Source organism: Mesoplodon bidens, assembly GCF_964165515.1.
Source record: "Mesoplodon bidens genome assembly, chromosome: 7".
NCBI lineage: Eukaryota > Metazoa > Chordata > Mammalia > Artiodactyla > Ziphiidae > Mesoplodon > Mesoplodon bidens.
Genome location: NC_138164.1, coordinates 38,363,604 through 38,386,323, shown reverse-complemented (window position 1 = coordinate 38,386,323; position 22,720 = coordinate 38,363,604). Strand labels below are relative to the sequence as shown.

Here is a 22,720-nt window from a genome sequence, read left to right as displayed (position 1 = left end):
GCTCTTGCTTGTTGTAGGTTGGAGCCAGAAAAGGCACCCCAAAGATGGACCAAGGAAGGGAGATGCTGAAGAGAGAAATGTCCAGCAAATCCAGCCAGAGCCTTCTGTTTTCTAAACCTGGTGGAAGGAACTAGAAACGTCGTCCCGCTGGGCCTCGCGTGATCCTCCATGAGTCAGTGTAACTCTTCTGCGTCAAACTACTAAGATGCTTTTTTAGGACATTAAAGGTTGCTACCCTAGTGTGTTGCTTCCTAGACTGGTATTTTGCACAATACTGTATTTTGGAGTGTGTGAGGAGAGGGGTTCTTTTCACAGATATTATGAATGTAAACATACGCAGGCATATGAAGAATAAGTTTGAAATTCAGACTCCTAGGCCTGGTAGATGCAATTATGTGTTTGGGTAGTGACAAACCCAAATGTCACACCTCCAAGGAGCTCTGAGAAGCCCGCAGTTGAGAAAACCCAGGGCATGTACTGGGGCCACAGGACAGAATGGTAACCTCAGGGCTGTTGGGGCCATGGTATAGTGCATTTATATCTGAATTGATTATAATAAGTGTGAACAGCAACCAGTTTTATCGCTTCCATAACAGTGAGTCATGTTTATATGGCGCTCTGCGGTGTTCAAAACACTTCTCGTCTAATCCTCTCTCAAGCCCTGGGAGGTAAATAGCATTATGTTCCCCATTTTACAAATGAGGAAGCTGAGGCCCAGAGAGGTTAAATGGCCCGTCTAAAGTCACACAGCTAGTAAATTCAAGAATTGGGTCTGGAACCCAGGTTTCTAACTCCATCTCACGCTGCCCATTCTGCCGCACCAAGACAGCCCAGTAGGTCAAGTCCCAGGCCATCAGGACAGACCAAGTACCCAGTCATCAAAGAACACACACTGCCCAGGTGGACACACCCCTTTCCCGTGGTGTTTGAAGAGACCCTCATTTTTGCCTTCTCTCCAGCCATCTGTTCTCTCCCTGCCTTTCTTGTACAGCCAGAGACCACCAAACAAAACAGGAGGAAGAGCCAGAAGCCATGAATATCATTTATTTTTTATTTTTAAAAAGCCACAATAAAAGTATTTTGATATTTTAAAACCAAATGCATTCTTTATACTGATTAAAACTAGAAGGAAATGGGAAAAATGATTTGCATCATCTTCCTCTAAAAGTACTTCTTACACAGTGAGAAGGGTGAGCATCACCTGACCTTAAAAATAATCTTGAAAATCCCAGCAGTTTTCCATAAAGAAAATATTACTTATACTGTACCATATCCCCCAAATCCAAAACAGCAATCTCCAGCACCAGAAAAGATCACTTGGTCAGGCAGTAGTTAAGTAGCTGGCTCATGTTTGGAAGCCAAATTGTGTGAGAAAAAAATACTTTGGTTGAATACAAATATTTGAATTTGCATAAGTTAAATGTAATGCCTATGTGGCTCCACTGTATTTGAGGTCTTTCAAAGGACGTGTTAATCTTTATCATATCAACATTGCAACCCACAATGGCAATGTCCTTTCTTCACTCCTTGAACTAGATGGTTCTTTAGGTGTCTCCTCAGCCACACACCCCTTTCTCTGAGAATGCACATTCCCCAACCAGGTTTACCCTACCTACTGCTGCTCTCTTGGCCACACCTGACTGGCTGATCAGTAGATAGTCTACCCAAGCCAGACCAATCAGGTTTCTCTTCGAACCCAAGCTGGGCCAATCAGCACCTGTGCCCTTGATATTTGGAAGTGGGACATGGAGTTACCACACAGGTCATTAATGGCCCGGAGCTGAAAGTCTTGATGCAGTTCCCAGCTGGGGTGGCCATTTCTCCCACTGTGTTTGGAGAAACAAAGCCAGTGTTAGAAAGAGATGGCCAGGATAGATAAGCAACAGGTAGAGACAAGAAACCAAGACCCAGGGAATTCCCTGGCAGTCCACCCTGCGCTTTCACTGCCAAGAGCCCGGACTCAATCCCTGGTCAGGGAGCTAGGATCCCATAAGCCACACCGTGTGGCAAAAAAAAAAGAAGAAGAAACCAAGACGACCCCCAGTGAGACAGTGCAGCAGACACTACAAGCCCCTTAGTCATTGCCTCCCTCTACTGTATAAGCAGCACGGGAAATGCCCTCATTTCCCAGCCTCCCTTGCAGCTAGACCTGGCTGTGTTGTTCAGTTCTGGCCAGTGACATGCAGGTGAAGGCCCTGGGCAGGGCTTCCCTTCTGGAATTAAAGGCAAGGCTTTGCTAGGAGAAAGTTTTTCTCTTTGTCCCTTTGCCTTGTCTCCTTTTCCTCTCCTGGAGCTCGGACTTGGAGCTAGAGCAGCCATGTTGGGGATCACCAGGTAACAAGCAAGAGACCAAAGCCCACCTCAAAGGACAGTGGAGTGGAAAGACATGAAAAGCCTGGGTGGGAGCCTAGTGGCATCACTGTGCTCTGCACTGTACCTGAACTGCCTACCTCTGTACATCCTGTTGTATAAATAAATCAATCCTATCAGTTTAAGCCACTGTGGTCAGATGTACCTGTTTGTGCTGTGGAGCAAATCACTCAAAAGTTAGTGACTTAAAATGGCAACTATTAGTTCTCATGATTCCAGGCATCAAGCTGGCCCCTTGTACTGGTCTGGTTGGTTTGGCTGGGGCTAGTTTAGGGTGGCTTCATGTACATGCCTGCCTGGTCATTGCCAGGCAAGCTGGGTTAGGACAGTGGTTCTCACCTAGGGGCGATTTTGCCACCCAGGGGGCATTGGGCAATGTCTGGACACACTTTGGTTGTTAAACTGGGGTGGGGGTGATCCTATCCTCTAGGAGTAGAGGCCAGGGATGCTGCTAAACATCCTGCAGTGCACAGAACAGCTGCCCACAACCAAGACTTGTTTGATCCAATATGTCAATAGTACCGAGAATGAGAAACCCTGGTCTAGAAAGGCCTCAGCTGGGATGTCTGATTCTGCCTGGTGTGGTCCCTCATCACCCAGCAGGCCAGACCAGGCCACGTGTGGTGGGTACAGGATTCCAAGAGCAACAGGAGAGAGAAAGCCCCAAAGCACACTTTTCAAGTCTCCACCTGCCATGTGTCTGCCAACATCTCATCAGACAAAGCAAGCCACATGGCTAGAGTTCATTTGGGAGGGGCTCCAAATTTTTACCATCTACCCACATCCAGGTTTCTGTTATTTAAAGCTGAAGGCAGCGCGCGCCCAGAGCGTTAACGGGCGGGGGCGGGGGTGTGGAGTTGGGAGGTCAACTGGGCCTCCTGGTAGCCTCCCTGAGTTCAACCAATCCAGTGAGGAGAAGCCGTGGGCGGGGCGAGCTCCTCTGCCAGAGCGGCGTGAAAAATTTCCCAAGGCAAAGCAAAAACCTTTCCTGAGCGACTGAGCATGCCCAGTGGTGAAAGGTCCAGCCCAACTTTCACCACATCCCAGACTCCAGAGGGACTTTTCTGAAACCCAGAGAATTGACCATGTCCTCAAACAGCTTAAAAACCTTTCAGGGCTCCCCCATGCCTCCTCAGGAAAAAAAGATCACACTTCAGTGGGTTTTTTATGCTTCATCCTCAACCAATTTCTTCAGCCACGTCTCCCACTACTTTTGCAAGAACTCTTTTGCTCCACGGATGTTGAAAACTTGCAGCTACTCATACATACCATGTTCTCTGTGCACACAGGTTCACCTACCTGCGATTCTCTGCCCAGGCCCTCTCTACCAGGGTAATTGCATCTGTGCTTTCTAGGTCTATGAAGACAGTCATGCTTCATCCCTCTGGCATAGCTCTTGTTTTTTTTTTTTTTTTTTTTTTTTTTTTGCATCTTTGTTGGAGTGTAGTTGCTCTACAATGGTGTGTCGGTTTCTGCTTTGTGGCAGGGTGAATCAGTTATGCATGTGCATGTGTTCCCATGTCTCTTCCCTCTTGCGTCTCCCTCCCTCCCACCCTCCCTGTCCCACCCCTCTAGGTGGTCGCGGGGCGCTGAGCTGATCTCCCTGTGCTGTGCGGCTGCTTCCCACTAGCTATCTATTTTATGTTTGCTGGTGTATATGTGTCCATGGCATAGGTCTTCTTATTCTGTGTTGTGAATATACTCTATGTGCTCACATGTCTTATCTTCACTAGAATGTGAACTACTTGAGGGCAGGGGTCTTGGCATATTTTATACCTGGATGGAACTCTAAGACCTAGCAGGGTGCCTGGCACAGGATAGACACTCAATAATTGCTTATTGAATAAATGAATGGATTATGAGCTCCATGAAGGAAAAAAAAAAAAAAAAAGCTGAAGGCATTCCAACTGATGCAGAAAGTTGCCCTGATTCCTGATGACTTTCTGGTTCTTGGTTTCTTTCCTTGGAAAGGCCCATTCCAATGCCTGCCCTTGGGTTCCACTAGGACTTTTTGTATCACTCAAGATTCTCTGGTTGCAACCAACAGAAATCTCCTGTGGCTAACTTAAAGAGAAAAGGAGTTTACTGAAAGGAAATGCGGAAGGTTAGAGAATCAACGGGCAAGCAAAGCGGAGGAGTCTGGACAGGCAGGAGCCATCTTTTCTTCCCCGTAGATGTCCCCTTTTTTGCTTCAGCCGGTTTGAGTTTCTGTTATTTGCAACCAAAATGGCATTTACTAAGACGCTCTGCACAGCCCCAACTGGTAGCTCTGAGAAGCTACCAGCGACCTTTCTTTCCCCTGACGTTGTACCAAGGGACAGCAAGGTACCTGCAGTCCCCCCACCAGAACTCCCAATCTTCTGATCCCCAAAGAAGCTAAGCCAAACAACTTCCTTCCACCCTTGCCAATGGGGGCCCATTTGGATTCGTGACTTTGCAGATAAGGTGCCCTTCTCCAGCAACTTGGCAGAGCCAGCAGTGCCTGCTGTTGTGGAAACCAGGGTCATGAAGTGTCTACGGAAGAAAACAGCTTCCCCTGGATCCGTGTTGCAAAGTGTGTTCCTGGTAAGTGGAGTGGTTTCCAATTTTTTAGCGTCTTAGGAATGAAAGCAATACACTAACGATGAGAGGAAACCCAAAATCTGCTAATGCATTTATTTTTTTATTATTAGTATTATTTTTTAAATTTATGGCTGCATTGGGTCTTTGTTGCTGCGCCCGGGCTTTCTCTAGTTGTTGTGAGCAGGGGCTACTCTTTGTTGCGTTGCGCAGGCTTCTCATTCCATGGCCTTCTCTTGTTGCGGAGCACAGGCTCTAGGCATGGAGGCTTCAGTAGTTGTGGCTCGCAGGCTCAAGAACGCAGGCTCAGTAGTTGTGGCGCACGGGCTTAGTTGCTCCGCGGCATGTGGGATCTTCCTGGACCAGGGCTCGAGCCTGTGTCCCCTGCGTTGGCAGGCGGATTGTTAACCACTGCTCCACCAGGGAAGCCCCTCATTTACTCTTAATGCTTCCCCCTGTTGAGGAAAAACAGGAGGAAAAAAGAAAGGGCAGGGCTTCCTTGGATGCCAGCAGCCACCAGAGCTGGAAGAGGCAAGGGATGGACTCCTCCCTAGAGCATCCAAGGGAGTTTGGTCCTTCTGAAAAACCTTGATTGCAGCCCAGCTGATGCTGATTTGGGGCTTCCAGCCCCCAGACCCATGAGAGAATACGTTTGTTGTTTTAGGCCACTAAGCTTGTGGGAATTCATCACTGTGTTTAGCAAACCAACACGGGGCTCAATCTTCAACTCATTAGAGACCAGCCCCCCACTTTGATCTGAACACTTCTGGACTCTTCTTATACGGCAGGAGTGCTGTGGGAATTGCACAAAGGACCTTAGTTGTTTTGTATGTGTGGAAACAATCAAGTAGAAAATTATTCACGTTGTTCAGAGAATAGCTCATGGATGTTTAGTACGTAAAATATGGAGCATGGATGCACCTCCGTCTAAAAGGAAGGCAGGGAGAATGTTAGCTGGGAATGGTAGCAATAGGCTGGAGCCCTGAATAGTGCCTAGGAAGACAAGGAAGTTATCTGCAAGAGTAAATTAAAACCAAAGCAGGAGGTCACTTTCACCTCAAAATTCCCGAAGGCACACTCATCCTGCTTGTTCACTGGTTCAGACTTCTCAGAGCTCTCTCTCTTTTCACTACAGAAAAAGCTAAAAAGGTAAAAACCAGAAGAAAGACCCTGGCCCTTCCTTTCCTCTCCGCCGTGTTTTTGTTCTTAGACTAAATATAAGAAAGGCAGAGACAGGGGAGAAAAATCAAAAGCCACCCACCTCACCTGTTCTTGGGCCCTAACTGGCCCCAGGGCTTTGAAAGAGCAAAGAAAATTCCCCCAGCACTCCCCCCCCACCCAAAAGGAGGAATCTCAGCAGCCATATTGGTGCCATGTGACCTCCACCCTCTCAAGTCACAGCTGATAGGTATGTGTTCACCTGACCCAGGAAAACCAATCAGAAGCTGGGCTGGGCTAGGCTTATCTCTCCCAGGTCCTGGGCTGGGCAATGTGGTATCAGGGATTAAGGGGCCAAAGGTGAGTGAAGCAGGGGACGTACCTCAGCACAGAGAGAAGGTGACTGCTGAAAGAGGCCGACATGAGGATGAGACCTCAGACATAGCTGTGTCCTGATGACTTTCTGGTCTTTGATCCTGATGCCTTGGAAAGCCCAGCTGTACTTCTGCCCCTGGGTTCCACAAGAAATGCTGTGTCCTCCCAATAAATTCCCCTTTTAAGGTCGGATCCTAAATTTAGTCCATGTCCTTGAAGGTGGGCCCTGCCTTTTCATCATATCAGGCAGTGCTGGGCCCACAGTGGATACTCCACCTGGTCTCAATTTTGATTTTCACTTTTCTCAGACCAGTTACAGTTCTGAAAAGGGGAGCCACAAGCAGATGATTGAGATAAAGATCGTGTTGGAGCACAACTGTGACTGCAGTGCAGAGCGCTGCCTGGTGTGTGTGTGCAGCTAAGTCAGCTGCATCCACCCACAGATAAGTATGGAGCTCCACAGATATGTGCCAGGGTACTGTTCTGGGTTCTGGGGATAAAGCATGAAGCCCCGCTCTCCATGGGAAGGGTCCTTGCTTGAACAGTGTTTCCCAAAGTGGGTCCCGTTGCCTTGGGTGACAATGACCATGGTCATTTTGGACTGGCTACTTGCACTGGATCTAATCAACTTGAAAGCCACCAGGGAGCCACGTGCACAGAGAAAGCTGGTCTGCAAGAGGAGACTCATGAAGCAGAGGTTCACCGAGAAAACAGTCCTTCATAGAAAGAGATAGTTCTGGGCTCTCCTTAGCCTGGCCTCACTCACTGTCCTATAGGATGCCCCAGGCTACTTTCAATAAAGTCCTATCTTATGCTTAAACAAGTTGCAGTGGGTTTCTGTTGCTTGATGCCAAATGTTCTGAGACGCCTTGGCTCTGGATGAACATGTGTGAGATGGGAAATCTAAACTAAACCCACAACTGTGGAGCAAAACTGAAAATGGGACACAGCTTTATCCCTGGAAATGGATGGATCAATCAAACCACAGGCCATAAATGGGCAGTACACGAAGAGCCCTTCTGAGGATTACTGGTCTCAGTTGTTGCCTTAAGGGCCCTGGCCAGGCCCATTTAGCTCCTAGGACAAATTGTGCTGAGTATTTAAGTGTGGAGGTACAAAAGGACAGCCCCTGTTCTGTATGCAAGCACAGAGGGCGAGAGATGGGCTTTCAACTGGGGAGGACTTTGTTTTAATCCAAGCACTGCTGCTTCCTAGAAGGATGATCGTGAGCAAATAATTGGATCCCTCTGAGCCTTCCTCTCTACACCAGCAAAATGGAGTTTCCTAATTTTGTGTGTGTGTGTGTGGTATGCCGGCCTCTCACTGTTGTGGTCTCTCCTGTTGTGGAGCACAGGCTCCAGATGCGCAGGTCCAGCAGCCATGGCTCATGGGACCAGCCGCTCCGTGGCATGTGGGATCCTTCCGGACTGGGGCACCTGTATTTCCTCTTAATAACAACCACACTGGCATTTAAGTGAGCCTGGCTAGGCTTACAAATGCACACATAAAGATTACCAACTACCTTCCACAGAGACGGAAGAGGGAAGCTGAAGCTAAAACACCCCGTGAGGGCTTCCCTGGTGGCGCAGTGGTTGAGAGACCGCCTGCCAATGCAGGGGACACGGGTTTGTGCCCTGGTCCAAAAAGATCCCACATGCCGCAGATTGGCTGGGTCTGTGGGCCATGGCCACTGAGCCTGTGCGTCCAGAGCCTGTGCTCCGCAATGGGAGAGGCCACAACAGTGAGAGGCCCGCGTACCGCAAAAAAAAAACAACAAAAAAACCCCAAACCAAAACAAAAAAACACCCCGTGGGTAGTCAGAGGAGAGGACGGTCACAGCTCATCCCCCTGAGCCGTGTGCCAGGCATGATCTGAGCACTTGTACACATGTTAATTTATTAAAATACTTCTAACAATCCTATCAGGTTGGGACTACCATCACCCTGCGTACAGACTGAACAAAAGGAAACAGAATATGGTGTCCTCCTTGTGTTCACAAAGCCCGTTAACTGGCAGAGACAGGACTTGAAGGCCACAGTCCGGCTCCCGAGTCCATGCCATGCTTTACAGCCTCCAATTTCTCACGCTCATTCCTAGAGCCACCTGGGAAGGAGGAACCAGGCAACTAAAGACTGGGTTGGAATCAGACATCACGTCTGACCAGCCACGTGATCCCGAGCAGGGGGCCTCGCCTCTCTGAGTCTCAACCTGGCTCCCTTGCAAAATGGGCACATTAATGGGAACGTCAGCCTTCAGCAACGCTGTGACGAGTATCAGTGTAGCATGTGTGAATGGGCTTTGTAAACTCTGGAGTGTTCTGTGAGGTATAAACTACCCTCTATTCTCATTAGAGGGAATTCATTTCATAACCTGCTCCTGGCTCTTGAACTTTGCTGTGCATCCAGTCAGTGCTGGATGATCTGGAACCAACAACTGGTCTATTTATGGCTGAAAACCCACAGGTCATTGGAAGACAGCAGCACCGGAGCCCCTGGGTGGCCACAAAGATAAGGTCCGTGTCTCGAGGACCGATGACATGGTGGTCACTGAAGGAACAGGCCCCCTCCTGCCCCTTCCACTAGTGACAACTGAAAACTTTGGTTTCCCCAACACCCCGATCCAAGATCAACCCGACTCTTTGCCCAATGTTGGAGAAGTACCGGCGTGTCCTGCAGGCCTGGCTGGCCCCCTCTGACTGTGTGTTGCCTCCTTCCACAGATCAGTGCCCTACAGCAAGGCTACAACCAGGTGCTGAGCCAGACCCTGTCTGAGAGAAACTTACAAATCACCTCCCGGAAGCACGAGGCCGAGAACTTAAGGAGGGAGACCGCCATCACGTCAGGTGAGGCGCTTCTGCATTCAGGCCCCAGAGCTTTTGCCCTCCCCCTGCAGACATCACCAGTCAACCAGCACACCTGTGCCCGTGACATGGGTGCAGCCTCAGGGATCACCCGTGTCGGTGCATTAGAGTTCTCCCTCAGTGGAGGTTTCTTGCCGCCCAGTTCCGAGGGCAGGGCCTGGTAAATATTTGAGAGAATGGTATCTCTTGGCTACAAGGTCTCCTGAGCACTGGCCCCACCAGGGAGAACACAGGTCGCCTTGTGGCTTGGGTGGTTCCACAAAGCAGCCTGAGTGCAAACTAGAGCGTGGACAAAATGCGGTCACTCCTTTAAGGCACCCATGGTCTCACCCATTTCAGTCGAGTGCACTTGGGCCCAAGGGAAACCATTTTCTAATTTGATCAGAGGTTGTTACCTGATAAAGGGCCTGGGTTGGGAGAGGGGCAGCCAACGCACAGCTGTGGCTGAGCTTTGATTCCCTGGATTCCTTCATTGCTTCCACATGTTTCTTGAGCTCCTACTAGGTGTCAGGCCCCGTTCCAGGCTCCGGGGAGGGAGAGCCAAGCAAGACAGTCAGATTCCTGTACTCACAGATTCGGGAGGGGGTGACAGACAATAAAAGTAAACGGATGAATAAACAAGCCCACTTCAGAGAGCAGTGGTGCTGTGGAGAAAATAAACTGTGTGTCGTGGTGGCCAGCGCTTCAAGGGGGGAGGCCAAGGGGGACCAGCTTAGTGGGTGTGCAACCATGGAACTCAGGTGGGACTTGAACCCGTGGGCTGGGACTCGAACCCAGTCAGAACCCACTATCTTTTAATCGAGATCACGCATGTGGTCTCGGGACTTAATAAAGCTCAGGTTCTTTATGTCTCATGCAGAAAGAATCCAGTGAGAGACAAAGTAAGAAGTGGATTTCTTTAGAGAGAAACACACTCCACAGACAGAGTGTGGGCCATCTCAGAAGGCTAGAGGCCCCTAAATGTGGGGTGGTTAGTTTTTATGGGGTGGGTAATTTTATTGGCTAATGAGTGGGAGGATTGTGACAACTCTAATATTTTGGGGAAGGGGCGGGGATTTCCAGGAATTGGGCCACAACCCACTTTTTTTTTTTTTTTCCTGTACACGGGCCTCTCGCTGCTGTGGCCTCTCCCGTTGCGGAGCCCTGGCTCTGGACGCACAGGCTCAGCGGCCATGGCTCACGGACCTAGCCGCTCCGTGGCATGTGTGATCTTCCCGGACAGGGGCCCGAACCCGTGTCCCCTGAATCGGCAGGCGGACTCTCAACCACCGCGCCACCAGGGAAGCCCCACCACCCACTTTTTGACCTTTATGGTCAGCCTCGTAACTGTCCTGGTCCTGGTGGGTGTGTCATTTCGCTCATGTATTACAATGAGTCTGTAATGAGGCTCCAGTCCCCCTGGAAGTCGAATCTTACGCCCCCTTGGACCTAGCTGATTCTAACCAGTTTATGCTGTATCCTCCACGGCTATGTCCTTCTTTTAGAGAGGACCTGTTTCACGTGGGCAAGGACAAGCCAAGGGCAAGAGAGGCTGCATGGAGTGAACAGGGGATTGTGGGGCTGGGCAGGGTCAGGGGGTCTGGATTTTTATTCCAAGGGTGTTGGGAATCCAGTGGAGGTTTTTAAGCAGAAACTGACATGCCTAGAGACCTGAAGAGGATGGGACCACTCACAGACGAGGGGAGGGAGAGAAGCAGGTGACAGGGCGGAGGCAGTGAGCCTCGGAGGGGCACATCACTCTGAAAGCAGCCGGCGCGTAACAGGAAACATGCCCACAGCTGTAGAAGCCAGGCATAGCATTGAGTCGCACGTGAATCCCCATCTCTGTATGAATCTGTGCTTTTCTTCTGCCTCACTCTGCAACTTAATCACACCCAGCCCCACCCCCTGCTGCCCCCAGGTCTCTGCTTATGCTCCTCCCTCACTTGGGATGTCCTCAGATATTTTCTGAGCACCTCCCCCAGGCTAGGTGCTGTTCTGGGCACCAGGAATGGAAGGATGAACTCGCTGGTCCTCACCTTCCTCCCGTATGTCGCCCAGTGAAACCTCATCCAAGCATCAAGCCTGTCTCAGATCCCACCTTCTCTGATCAGGGAGTCGGACAGACCTGGGTTGGGATAACGCTTGAGATGGGCTGGACCCACTCAAAGTGTGGCAAGCCCCAGAGGGATTTCCAAGTAACTGAACTGTGTCCTGGAGGCAAAGCTCATTTTTAAAATGAAATTCTGGAGCATTTTGTGCTTTATTTCATAGACATTCTTGATTGATACCTACCACTAAAACTGGGCCTGATGTTCTTTCAAGAAAAGAACCGTAGGAGATAACCCAATACCAATGCATTTATGCACCCTTCTTCCCACTTTTATTCAAAATGATACTACAATGCAAGAGGGAAGAGATATGGGGAGATATGTATATGCATAACTGATTCACTTGGTTATAAAGCAGAAACTAACACACCATTGTAAAGCAATTATACTCCAATAAAGATGTTTAAAAAAATGATACTACAGTAATGGAGTAGTTATCTACTGCTGCATAACAAGTTACCCCAAAATGTAATGGATAAAACCCCAACCAATATTTATTATCTCCCCCAGTTTCTGTAGTTCAGGAATTTGAGCGGGGGGTGACTTAGTTCTCATGAGTTGCAGTCAAGATGTCAGCTGGGGCATCAGTCATGTCATCTAAAGCCTCGGGGGGAGCCGGAGGATCCCCCTTCAGAATGGCTGCTCATGTGGCTATTGGCTGGAGGCCTTAGTCCCTCAGCACACATGCTTCTCTCTAGGGCTGCTTGAGTGTCCTCACAACACAGCAGTTGGCTTCCCCCAGAGTGAGTGATTCAAGAGGGAGCAAAGAGTTGGCCACAGTGTCTTTTATGACTCAGCCTGAGAGGAAACAGTCCGTCATTTCCACAGTATCATATTGGTTACCCATGGCAGCCCTATTCAGGGTGGGAGGGGCTACACAGGGCATGAATTCTAGGCGGCAGGGATCATTGGGGCCATTTTGGAAGCTGGCTGCCGAGAAAAATAATAGGCGCCATGGAACAAACATAATTTAGCCACTTCTTGTTCTTGTGACATACCGTCTCATTTGACCCTTACAATAAATCTGTGTGGGACAGACAGTGGGAGGTGAAATAGCTTGTCCAAGACCATGAAGCTAATAAGTGGTAGAGAGGGGTCCAAACTCAGAGGACTGTGAAACCAACCACCCCATCAATAGTGTCCAGCAGTGCCCTCTGCCACACGGCCGTCTCCTGGCCTCTGGAGAAGAATTCCTTGAACTTCCCTGTGCTGGGCCTTTGTTCCCCAGGCCCATGGTGTGGCCTCTCCTCCCAGCTTTGCCTGGCCTGTGCCCACAAGGGGCCCTCAAAGGTTTCTCCTTTCGCTGGTGCTGACTGCCCCTCATTCTCACTGAAGCCTCAAACCCTGTTCCGTGGACTTTGCTCTCATTTCCATTCCTGCTCTGGGACCCTTGAAAAAAGCCTCCCCAGTTCTAGGAGGGCACTGGTGGTGGCCCAGGCTTGGAAGGTCTTGTCCGAACGTTGGCTGACAGCCATGGTGTTGCCAATAATCCTTCCTGCCTCTTTGACCTCCATGAGTCTTTTGTTTTGGTTTGGTTTGGTTCTTTTACAGAGATGGTGTCATCTTTGCAAAGAGACGTGTTAGTAAAGGATGGTCAAGTTCCACAACTACAACAGGAGGTGAATCAACTGAAAAGTGAGAACAAAGAAAAGGATCACCAGCTCGAAGCCCTCAGCTCCAGAGTGAGTGTCGGGTCATCAGCAAATTGTAGCTGCGAAAAGCAGACACAGTGGAGTCACATGACACACGGTGGTGAGATGAGGCCAGTGCCCAAGGACACAGGGAGGGTAGCTGCTGGGCAGGTGGCCAACTTCTCTGAAGCCTTTCAAAGGACAGCATGTATGTGGCTCAGAATAAGCGTAATAGATTTTCAAATCAAGCAAACATTTTCTAACCCCTATTATAAATGAGTTTGTTTAATCCCAGCAACAAACACACCTATGAGCATATACTGCCATTTCAACGTTTAATATTAAGCAGAATACGATCTCTCTGTGAGCAAGGATGACCACACGGCTGCATCGTGGTCCCAGCACCACTGGTTCTCATAATTGTCTTCAAAGCAGAACGTTTGAAGATCCAGATGCAAACACGCAGAGTCTCATTTCTTCCTTAGACTTTAGTGTGTCGAATGCCTCTATGGAAGATGAACGTGGTAGGCAAGCAAAGAGCTTTTTACATGTAACTTTGACTATTTGCAAATCTTGCCTTCAATGCTAACTTTAGAATCCTGACTCTATAGGATAAGATTTCTCAGTATTTGCATGATGTGCCTGTTTCTGTGAGTCAAGGTAAAACCTCAAAGCTTTCATCTCAGGTGGCAACTCAGAGATTCCCAGAGGCTACCCGATAGCTAGGTCTGCATGGGGGTGGGGTGAGAACAGATCTTGAGGTTCCAAGGAAAAGGCACAGTAGGTAATACCTGGTACGTAGTACCATACCCAGTTTGGAGCTGGTGAAAGGCACTGCATGAGCTTTGGGATCAGACAGACCAGGGTCCAATCCCAGAGCTTTCTTTTATTGTAACTTATTTGGCCTCCATTTCCCCATCTGTGAAATGGGGATGACAAAATCGTTTTCCGAGAAGTGGGAGGCTGGTTTTAGTTGTGCTCTTCTGCCTCTGCCCGAGGTTGGCTGCCTGGCCAAGCCCTCTGCATTCGTTTCTCCCAAGCAGAGTGTCTTCCCAGGCATGTGCTATAGCTTTTTTATGTATGTGTGTGTCTGTGTGTGTGTGTGTGTGTGTGTGTGTGTGTGTGTTGGGGACGGGAAGGGGATGCAGAGCTGGTGCTATGTAGAAGGAATCTGCACAGACAGCACCTGCTTGGCTCTTCTACCTCCTGAAGTGCATTTGGATGATTTATGTCCCCACTTCCCCTTCCTCATTGACCTTGGAATGAGGTCCCTTCTCCTCTAGACTGTGCTGGCCAATAGCACAAGGGCTCGTCACCACCAAGGGTACTGCTCTTGTGAACATTTGAGATGCCTTTTTTTTTAATGACATACATCATGTGTGTTAATTTTAGAAAAATATGTAGATGACATTGAGAAGAAAAAATAAAAAGAGGAGAGGAAATGCTACCTTGAGAAATCAGTGTTAATATGTTCATGTCTGTTTTTCCAGTCTTGTTTCTATATATTGCCTAGAAATCAATCAATCAATCATTTTATAGTGAATTTATACTATGCACATTTTTTAAATTTTTAAATACTTATTATTTTCCCATTCTAATAAATCAACGCTCTTATCATTCGTCTTAAAAGCTACATACTTTCTCCTGGATGTACCCAGTGTTATAAAGTGGTCTGCTGTTCTAAACAACACTTGGGTTGTTTCCTCTTTTTTTTTTTTTTTCTTCCACTGTTACTGACAATTCTGTGAAGAGCATCCTTGAAACTACAGATTTACTTATTTCTCCAGTCATTGTCCTTAAGGTACATTCCTAAAGTGGGAATTGCTGGGTCAAAAGAAGGCACATCCATCCTTATGCCCTTAATGCCTGTTGCCGAGCCGCCCTCGGGCAAGACAGCTCCGTTTACCCCTCCACACCAGTCAGGGCAGTTGTGTCTTTGAGATGCAACCTGCACAAAAGCCCTAAGATGGACCCCAGCTCACTGGCTCGGCCCCCTCCACCCTCACCGGTCACAGCGTGAAAACATCCCAGTTCCTTCACCCTAAGTACCCAGACTCTACAAAGCTGGATTTCGCCTGCAGTGAAGTTTGCTGGCTTTTGCAGAGGAATTTAGATGCTCTATTCCTCAGAACTCATGAGAGGGGTGAACTGGGAAGGACTGCAGGATCCCGTGCTCCCATCACACAAATGGTCTCGCCTCTCAGAATTCAGAGGTGTGATTGGGTTATACAGCAGGAAACACTCCTGGGCATGAACACAGGTACTGCGAACCCCTGCCAAGCCCCCGTGGCCTTGTCCTTTTTCTCCACAGTGCTCAGTGCTGAAAGAAGAGTTACAGAAGGAAGATGCCCAGAAGGAGAAGTGGGAAGCCCAAGAGAAAGAGTTAAAACTCTGCAAAACCGTGTGTTGAACCTCCTGACCCCTAGGTGTCCACTGAAAGCCTTGATTGTGGCCTTGAGTGTTTTGGAGGGGTTCCTTGGCCCATTAGCTAGCACAAGCTCTGGGGCTTTCTGGGTGTTTGTGTGTTAATGTAGTCTCCTAATTCTTTGATTTGCTAGCCTCAAAGACATGGGTGAAAAGACCATGGAAAACACACGCTCCCCAGATTTTCTGGGCAGTTGGCTCAAGGCCCCTCATCAGGATTCCCCTGGGGAAAGGGACGAGAGGTGGCCACCGTATGCTGCTAGAAATTCAACGTGGTCCCTACCCCTGGACTTGTGATGCCCAGACTTTCATGATCCACTGTCACAAGTTTTAGCACAGCCCTGAGCACTGTTATTAACACAACTCTTCTTGAAGTATTTTTACTTAAATACATTCAATTTTACAACAATTCATAAAAACAAAATAAAAAGCAAATGTATCACTGGCCTTGTATGGAAGGTGAACATAAAAATTAATACAATGAAAAGATGACCACTCAATGTAAATGTTCACCCCCTGTACCGGCCCGAACCCTCGTGCACATCACCAGGCATACGTTTTCCATCCGTTGGGAAGGACGGTGCCTGGGACGGGGGGAGGAGACGTGTGTTCTTCTCTCTGTCAGGAGCACACTTCTCTACCTCAAATGAGATAAAAGAAAAATGTCATTGTTCTTTTCTTCCAAACTGTGCCCATTGTGTCTTCCAAACAGCCCTTATTTAGATTGAACTCAAAAATGTGCCCCAAGGAAAGAGACTCTAATGAGTGGATAGGTATCTTGTACTGTTTAATCCAGGATCCATGCTGATCTTCAAAAGAAACTCAAATTTTCCCTCACCCAGCCCTTTCATTGCATCCGTTGAAAGAAAGTCTACTTTGCCTCAAAGATGTGGAATTGTACCCCAAGGGAAGGAATGAAGCGAATCCCAGACTAGGTTTCTGCCTTAATGAACCGGATGAAATGAGTTCTGAAGTTGACTTCCCTGTTGTTGGAACTCTTTCAGCAAATCCATGACATGGAAAAAGAAATGAGGAAGCTCAGGGTGGAGCTGAAAAGGAGCAGTACCGAGCAGAGCCTGATCTCTATGATGCTGCGGGAAAAGAGCAAGGTATGGCAGGGACAGGTCGGCCTGGGAACCACTCTGGGGCAAGCACTCCACCTGCATCATCTCTGTTCATCCTCACAATGACCCCATGCGGTCTATACTGGTATTCACCCCACTTTACAGTCGGGAAAACTGAGGCTCACAGAGGTGAAGGAAGTTATCCAAGTTCACTTGCATAAAGTAGTTGTGGCAGAACTTGAATCCAGGTCTGCCTGACTCCAAAGCTCCTGTGTGTAACCACAACCCTAGACGGCCTTCAGATCTTAATTGTGAAATTATCTAAGAAAGAATTGATCCATTAAATCAAGTTTGCCAATGATGTTGTTCCAACTTAAATTCTCATATTGATTTTTTTTTGTCTTTTTGTTCCATCATTGAGAATGTTTTTAAAAATCTCAACATGTTTGTCATTTGTGTGTTTCTTCTTTTAATATGAACGATGTTTGCTTTATATATTTTGAGGCTGTGTTACTAGGTGCATATAAATTTAGAATCCTAATACTTCCTGTAGAGCAAAACTTTAGATCATCATGAAATGTCCCTTTTCATCTCTACTAGTGTTTCTCCCTTAACGTCTCCTTTGTCATTTAGCTTCATCACTGGCTTTCTGTTGGTTAGAGTTTTCATACCATATCTTTTTCATATGTTCTCTGTCAATTTTTGTCTTAAGGTTTAGACATATGCCTTCAAATAGCGTATCATTTTTACAAAATCCAGTTTGACAATCTTTGACTTTTAGTCCATTTATATTATGTAATTACTCGTGTACTGGGGTTTAAATCTACCTTCTTGCTCAATACCAGTTGTACCATCTGTGCTATGTTCCTTTTTCTCTCCTTTCTTGCCTCCTTCTGAGTGGATGGTTTTCTCTTATTCCACTTTCGCCCTCTATTAGCTTGGAAATATTTCACTTTTTTACTATTCTTTTAGTAATAGTAAGACAATAGCATTCATCCTTGACTCACCAAAATCACACATTAATTTAAGTTTTTCACTCTTCTACTATTCTCTTAGTAGTCATCCTGAAGACTACAATATGCATTCTTTTTTTTTTTTTTTTTTTGCGGTACGTGGGCCTCTCACTGTTGTGGCCTCTCCCGTTGTGGAGCACAGGCTCCGGACGCACAGGCTCAGTGGCCATAGCCCACGGGCCCAGCCGTTCCGCGGCATGTGGGATCCTCCCGGACCGGAACACGAACCCATGTCCCCTGCATCGGCAGGCGGACTCTCAACCACTGCGCCACCAGGGAAGCCCTATCCTGTGGTTTTTAAGTATCCCTGCACACTCTGCCTGTCTCTAGAGTATTAAGTCCAGTTGCGCTGTTTTTACCTCTTTGTTTATTGAGATTATTATTTACCTGCATTAAAATGTACCAATTTCAAAGGTACAGTTTGATTAATTTTGGTAATTGTATACCAGGTGTAACCACCACCACGACCCAGATATAGAAAAGTTACTTACCCTTTAAAAGTTTTCCATCCCAATTTGCCCCAATTCAGTTTTGAGACACTTTATTGAGTTTTACTGCTTTCTCTAACATCGACTCTCTGGGTGATTTAGGAAAGTCACTTTACCTCTCTGGATGTGTTTTTGCTTTTATAACATGAAAAATGCCAGAACAGATGTGTTACCAAGGGCCCTTGCAATACTTTCAGAAAATGAGGGGGTAGGGTAAGGGCGGGAATCTCAGCCTTGCGTCCTCATTCTTCACACAGCACACGCATGTGGCAGATTCTAGTGGGAAAAGCCTGTGGTCGCATCAGAGAGAATTAGGTTTCCATCTCCTCTCTTGCTAGTGTGTATGTAACCTTTTGTAAGCATCAGCTTTCTCATCTCCAATATCAGGCTTATTAACAAGGTCTGTTTGTTTACTGTTGTGAGGATGAATTGAGATGCACCGGCAGCCTTAAATGTTAGTTGGTATTTGTATTATGGCATAATAGAAAGGCACTGCATTCAACCATCTCAGTTACTACACGTTTATGCAGGCTGATTCTCACAGCCAAAACAGACGCACAAAGTACACCCACCCATTTACATACCTGGGGAAGCCCGAAGCCTCCCTTGCCTGCCTTCCTTACGGGGCTCAGAGAAAAGCTGCGCATGCGTGCGCGTGCTTCCAAAGCGCCTCGCTAGGGGGCGGAATGGGAAACAGGAAGTTCTAACGCCTGTCGTACAAGCGCGACGTAAAGCGGGTCTGCTTTATGGCACCCTGCTTCCGCCGTAAAGCGCCGTTGGCAATCCCGCGTGAGTGGGTTGACGAGACGACTTCCAGGTGAAAAACGCGATTCTTGGAGGTTGGCTGACTTGACGTCTTCCCCATGGGCAAACGCGGGAGCCGGAGCCGGAGCCGGAGCCAGAGCCAGCTGCTCAACTCCCTAACTAAAAGGCAGAAGAAGCATCTAAGGGATTTCGGCGAGGAGCATCCCTTCTATGACAGGTATGGAGAGGCGAGGCTGGGACCGGCGCTGCCGGCGTCCTTTCCCGGTGGGAGCCCGCGTGTCCCCGGTGCCCCGGGGGTAGTGACAGGGCAGCTCCCGCCGCGTGCCACGCTGCCCCGGCGCCGCCCTAGCTCGCCCGGGGATCCTGGCGGCTTCCCGCCTGAGATGGGGTTCTTCGCCGGCCTTCCTACCCTTTGTTGAGCCTGTAGTTTTATGCTAGACGGCACGCCTCCTGTGTGGCGACTGGGCAGAGGTTTTATAAGCTTGTGTTCGTTTTCTATGTTTTTAAAGAATTGCTTGGGGGCTTCCCTGGTGGCGCAGTGGTTAAGAATCCGCCTGCCAAGGGAGGGGACAGGGGTTCGAGCCCTGGTCCGGGAAGATCCCACATGCCGCGGTGCAAGTAAGCCCGTGCGCCACAACTATTGAGCCTGCACTCTAGAGCCCGCGAGCCACAACTACTGAGCCAGGTTGGTGCAACTACTGATGCCCGCGAGCCTAGAGCCCCTGCTCCGCAACAAGAGAAGCCACCTGTCGCCGCAACTAGAGAAAGCCCGGGCGCAGCAACGAAGACCCATAGCAGGCCAAAATAAATAAATTAAAGAAGTTAAAAAAAAATAAAAAAAGAATTGCTTGGAACCCTCGACATCACCTATCTATTCAATGACCATGAGGAAACTAATGTTTGGGTAGTTGTGGGTTCCTCTCTAAGTGTCCAGACTCTCAGTTATGATCTTAGTGCTCATCCCACCCCTTTGGGCTGCTTTATCAACAGTTAGAGAGGGGCCTCCCTGGTGGCGCAGTGGTTGAGATTCCGCCTGCCGATGCAGGGGATACGGGTTCGTGCCCCGGTCTGGGAGGATCCCATATGCCGCGGAGCGGCTGGGCCCGTGAGCCATGGCCGCTGGGCCTGCGCATCCGGAGCCTGTGCTCCGCAACGGGAGAGGCCACAACAGTGAGAGGCCCGCATACCGCAAAAAGAAAAAAAAAAAAAAAAAAAAAAAAAACAGTTAGAGGGATAGTCTACTTAAGAAATTTGCTAGAAAAGGTGAACCCCGAGGGCTTTTATTTGCCAAAATTTCCCATCTTTTGGATGAGAGCCTGTTACTGTGTGACTGTAGTATTTGTCATGTGGTCTTGTTAGACTTTTTCATTCGTCTCTTATTATCTATTTGGCATATCCTTCCAAAACCTGTCCAAATGCATATGGAGTTTTTACTTGACAATAGATATAATGTATTTATAACGGTATAGTCTGCCATGTTCATTTAAAGTTGTATCATTAGACTTTTCCTAATTGCTGCCTACTAGTAGTTAAAGTTTAACATTGCCTGTTTCTTCTCAGGGTTTCCAGAAAGGAAGCAAAACCACAGACTTGTCAACTGGTAATGCTTTATACCTTCTTTATGATAGTAGATTCTGGACTGTTACTTTTAAGATTATATATGGTACTAAAGTTTGGCTACATTTCCACTCTCTTTGATTTTAGATGTAAGCTATATTTTAGTAATATTGCTTAGTTTTAAGTGCAGATGTCTGTTAAAATGCCATTGTGATAACTAATATAGAGTATGGAACTGTCCTGAGAGATTAGCCTGTTAGAACCTGTTAAGGAGGCTTACCAGAGGGCTCTTGGTGAATCCTAAGAGGGCATGTCATGTTTGCTTAACATAAAATAGAGTGCAAAATCATCAAAGGTCTTATTTCATTACCACAGACTCAGAAATAAAGTACACTTTTTTGTTGTAAGTTTTCCTGTTGGTCCTTTAAAGGTGCCAAATGTCTGACACATAGGTTAGATCGCCTTATAGCCTAAAGCTCCATGTGTTTAGTTTGCTGTCTTCCCATATGGAACATGAGCAGTTCAAAGAAGAGGAAGCGCTTCTAGAATCATAGCTAGATTAGCTGTTTTAAACAAATTTGGTGCTCGGTCTGGTTGAATAGATAGGATTGCATATTTGCAGAAAAGCTAGTTTTTATTTAGAAAAGTCTGAACTTGGTTCCACTGTGGGCCTGATGATAGTCGTGGGGTAGCAACAAGACCAGTATAATTTTTGTTTTTAAAATCCCCATTTTCCTTTTAGTCAGAGAGTTTATAGATACTTCAAGTTCTGAAAGTGAAGCATAGAGTGAACCAGAACAAGTTTCTGGTTACAACAGACTACTTGCCACATTAAAGGATGTCTCCAAGGAAGATGAGGAGGAGGAAGAGGAGGAAGACAGTGTTCTAGATGAGACAGAAATGAATCTTGAAGATGGCGATAGTGACGTCATTGTGGAGGAAGAGCTGGCAGTGGAGTCCACTGACATGCAGAAGAGTGAGTGTCTCTGATGTGGGTTTATCATCTTTGCAGGGACCACAGACAGATTGCCCCAGGGGCAGGGTGCCTTGTACCACAGAGCTGGGTGAAAGCACATGGATTCAAAGCAGAGATTCTTAACATTGTTGGGCTCTGTGATATCTTCAAGAATCTGATGAAAACACAGGACCCTGTGGCCATAAAAATGCAGAAATGACATTTTTGCTTATGATTTCCAGGATTTCATCAATCCTACTTCAAATTCCCCTGATTGGGAGGAAAGGGAACATAATTCTGTTTTTGTAATGGTCTCAATTTATGAAAGAGATGATTGTTCCTGCCTTAGAGGAACCAAGTTTAATGGAAGATAGACATAAAATATACAAAACTTTTCAAGCATCAAATCTGAATGGAACCGATAAATATAAGGTGTTAAAGAGATGCAAATTGGTCACATGCTGCCAGCGTAAACGAGGGGAGGCTTCAGAGAAGAGCTGGGACTGAAAGCTGAAAGGGACTCTGTCTCACTCAGACATCTAGGTGACTATTTTTTTAAAAATTATCATTAATTTATTTATTTCTGGCTGCATTGTGTCTTTGTTGCAGTGCGCCGGCTTCTCACTGTGGTGGCTTCTCTTGTTGTGGAGCATGGGCTCTAGGCACGTGGGCTTCGCTAGTTGTGGCACACGGGCTCAGTAGTTGTGGCTCACGGGCTCTAGAGCACAGGCTCTGTAGTTGTGGCGCACGGACTTAGTTGCTCGGCGGCATGTGGGATCTCCGCAGACTAGGGCTTGAAACCACGTCCCCTGCATTAGCAGGCGATTTCTTAACCACTGTGACACCAGGGAAGTCCCCATAGGTGACTTTTTAATTTAACTTTAAAATCAACTTTATTGAAGTATGAATTACATTCAACAAGGTGTACCCATTTTAAGCATGTAATTTGATAAGTTTTGACAAATGTGTATATCTATATTGTCATCGCCAAAGTCAAGATACAGAACACTTCCAATACCTGCAAAAAGTTCCTTCTTGTCCTTTTACAGTCAGTTTCCCAGGCCTGGCATCAGGCAACCACTGACATGCTTTCTTTCACTATGTATTAGTGTTTCCTATTCTAGAAATTCATATGAATGGAAGCATACAATAAGTACCCTTTTGCACGTGGCTTCTTTGGCTCCTCATGTTGTTGTGACTCATCCGTGTAGCTCATATTAGTAATTCATTTCTTTTTATTACTGGAATAGTAGTCCATTGTCTGAATATATCTGGGTAGCTTTTTATATTCTATTATCTTAATGCCTACTTGCCTTACTGTATTTTTTTCTATACTTTAAGGTGTCACACACCATTCTTAGTATTTTCATTCATCACTTGGACTCGGATAAAAAAATCGTTGCCTCAGACT

At 47.3% G+C, this 22,720-nt stretch overlaps 1 protein-coding gene and 1 long non-coding RNA gene across 3 annotated transcripts in view; both read left to right on the top strand.

Moving 5' to 3' along the window:
- LOC308619852 (uncharacterized protein) overlaps positions 1-9,281 on the top strand; it is an 811,674-nt gene extending 802,393 nt beyond the window's left edge. Inside the window, exon 4 of one of the 2 annotated variants that reach the window (XR_014016247.1) lies at positions 9,181-9,275. Coding sequence is in view for 1 of the 2 variants with exons in the window: in XM_081239077.1 (XP_081095203.1) it covers positions 9,181-9,233 (53 nt within the window). In the remaining variant the exon portion in view is untranslated. Of the gene's footprint in view, positions 1-9,180 lie in introns of both variants that reach the window. The other variant, XM_081239077.1, reaches the window with a different exon arrangement.
- Positions 9,282-18,717: 9,436 nt separating this feature from the next.
- Positions 18,718-22,720, top strand: LOC308619967. The gene is made up of 3 exons (XR_014016282.1): positions 18,718-19,014; positions 20,358-20,397; positions 21,097-22,720. It is a non-coding gene; the product is annotated as an uncharacterized lncRNA (long non-coding RNA).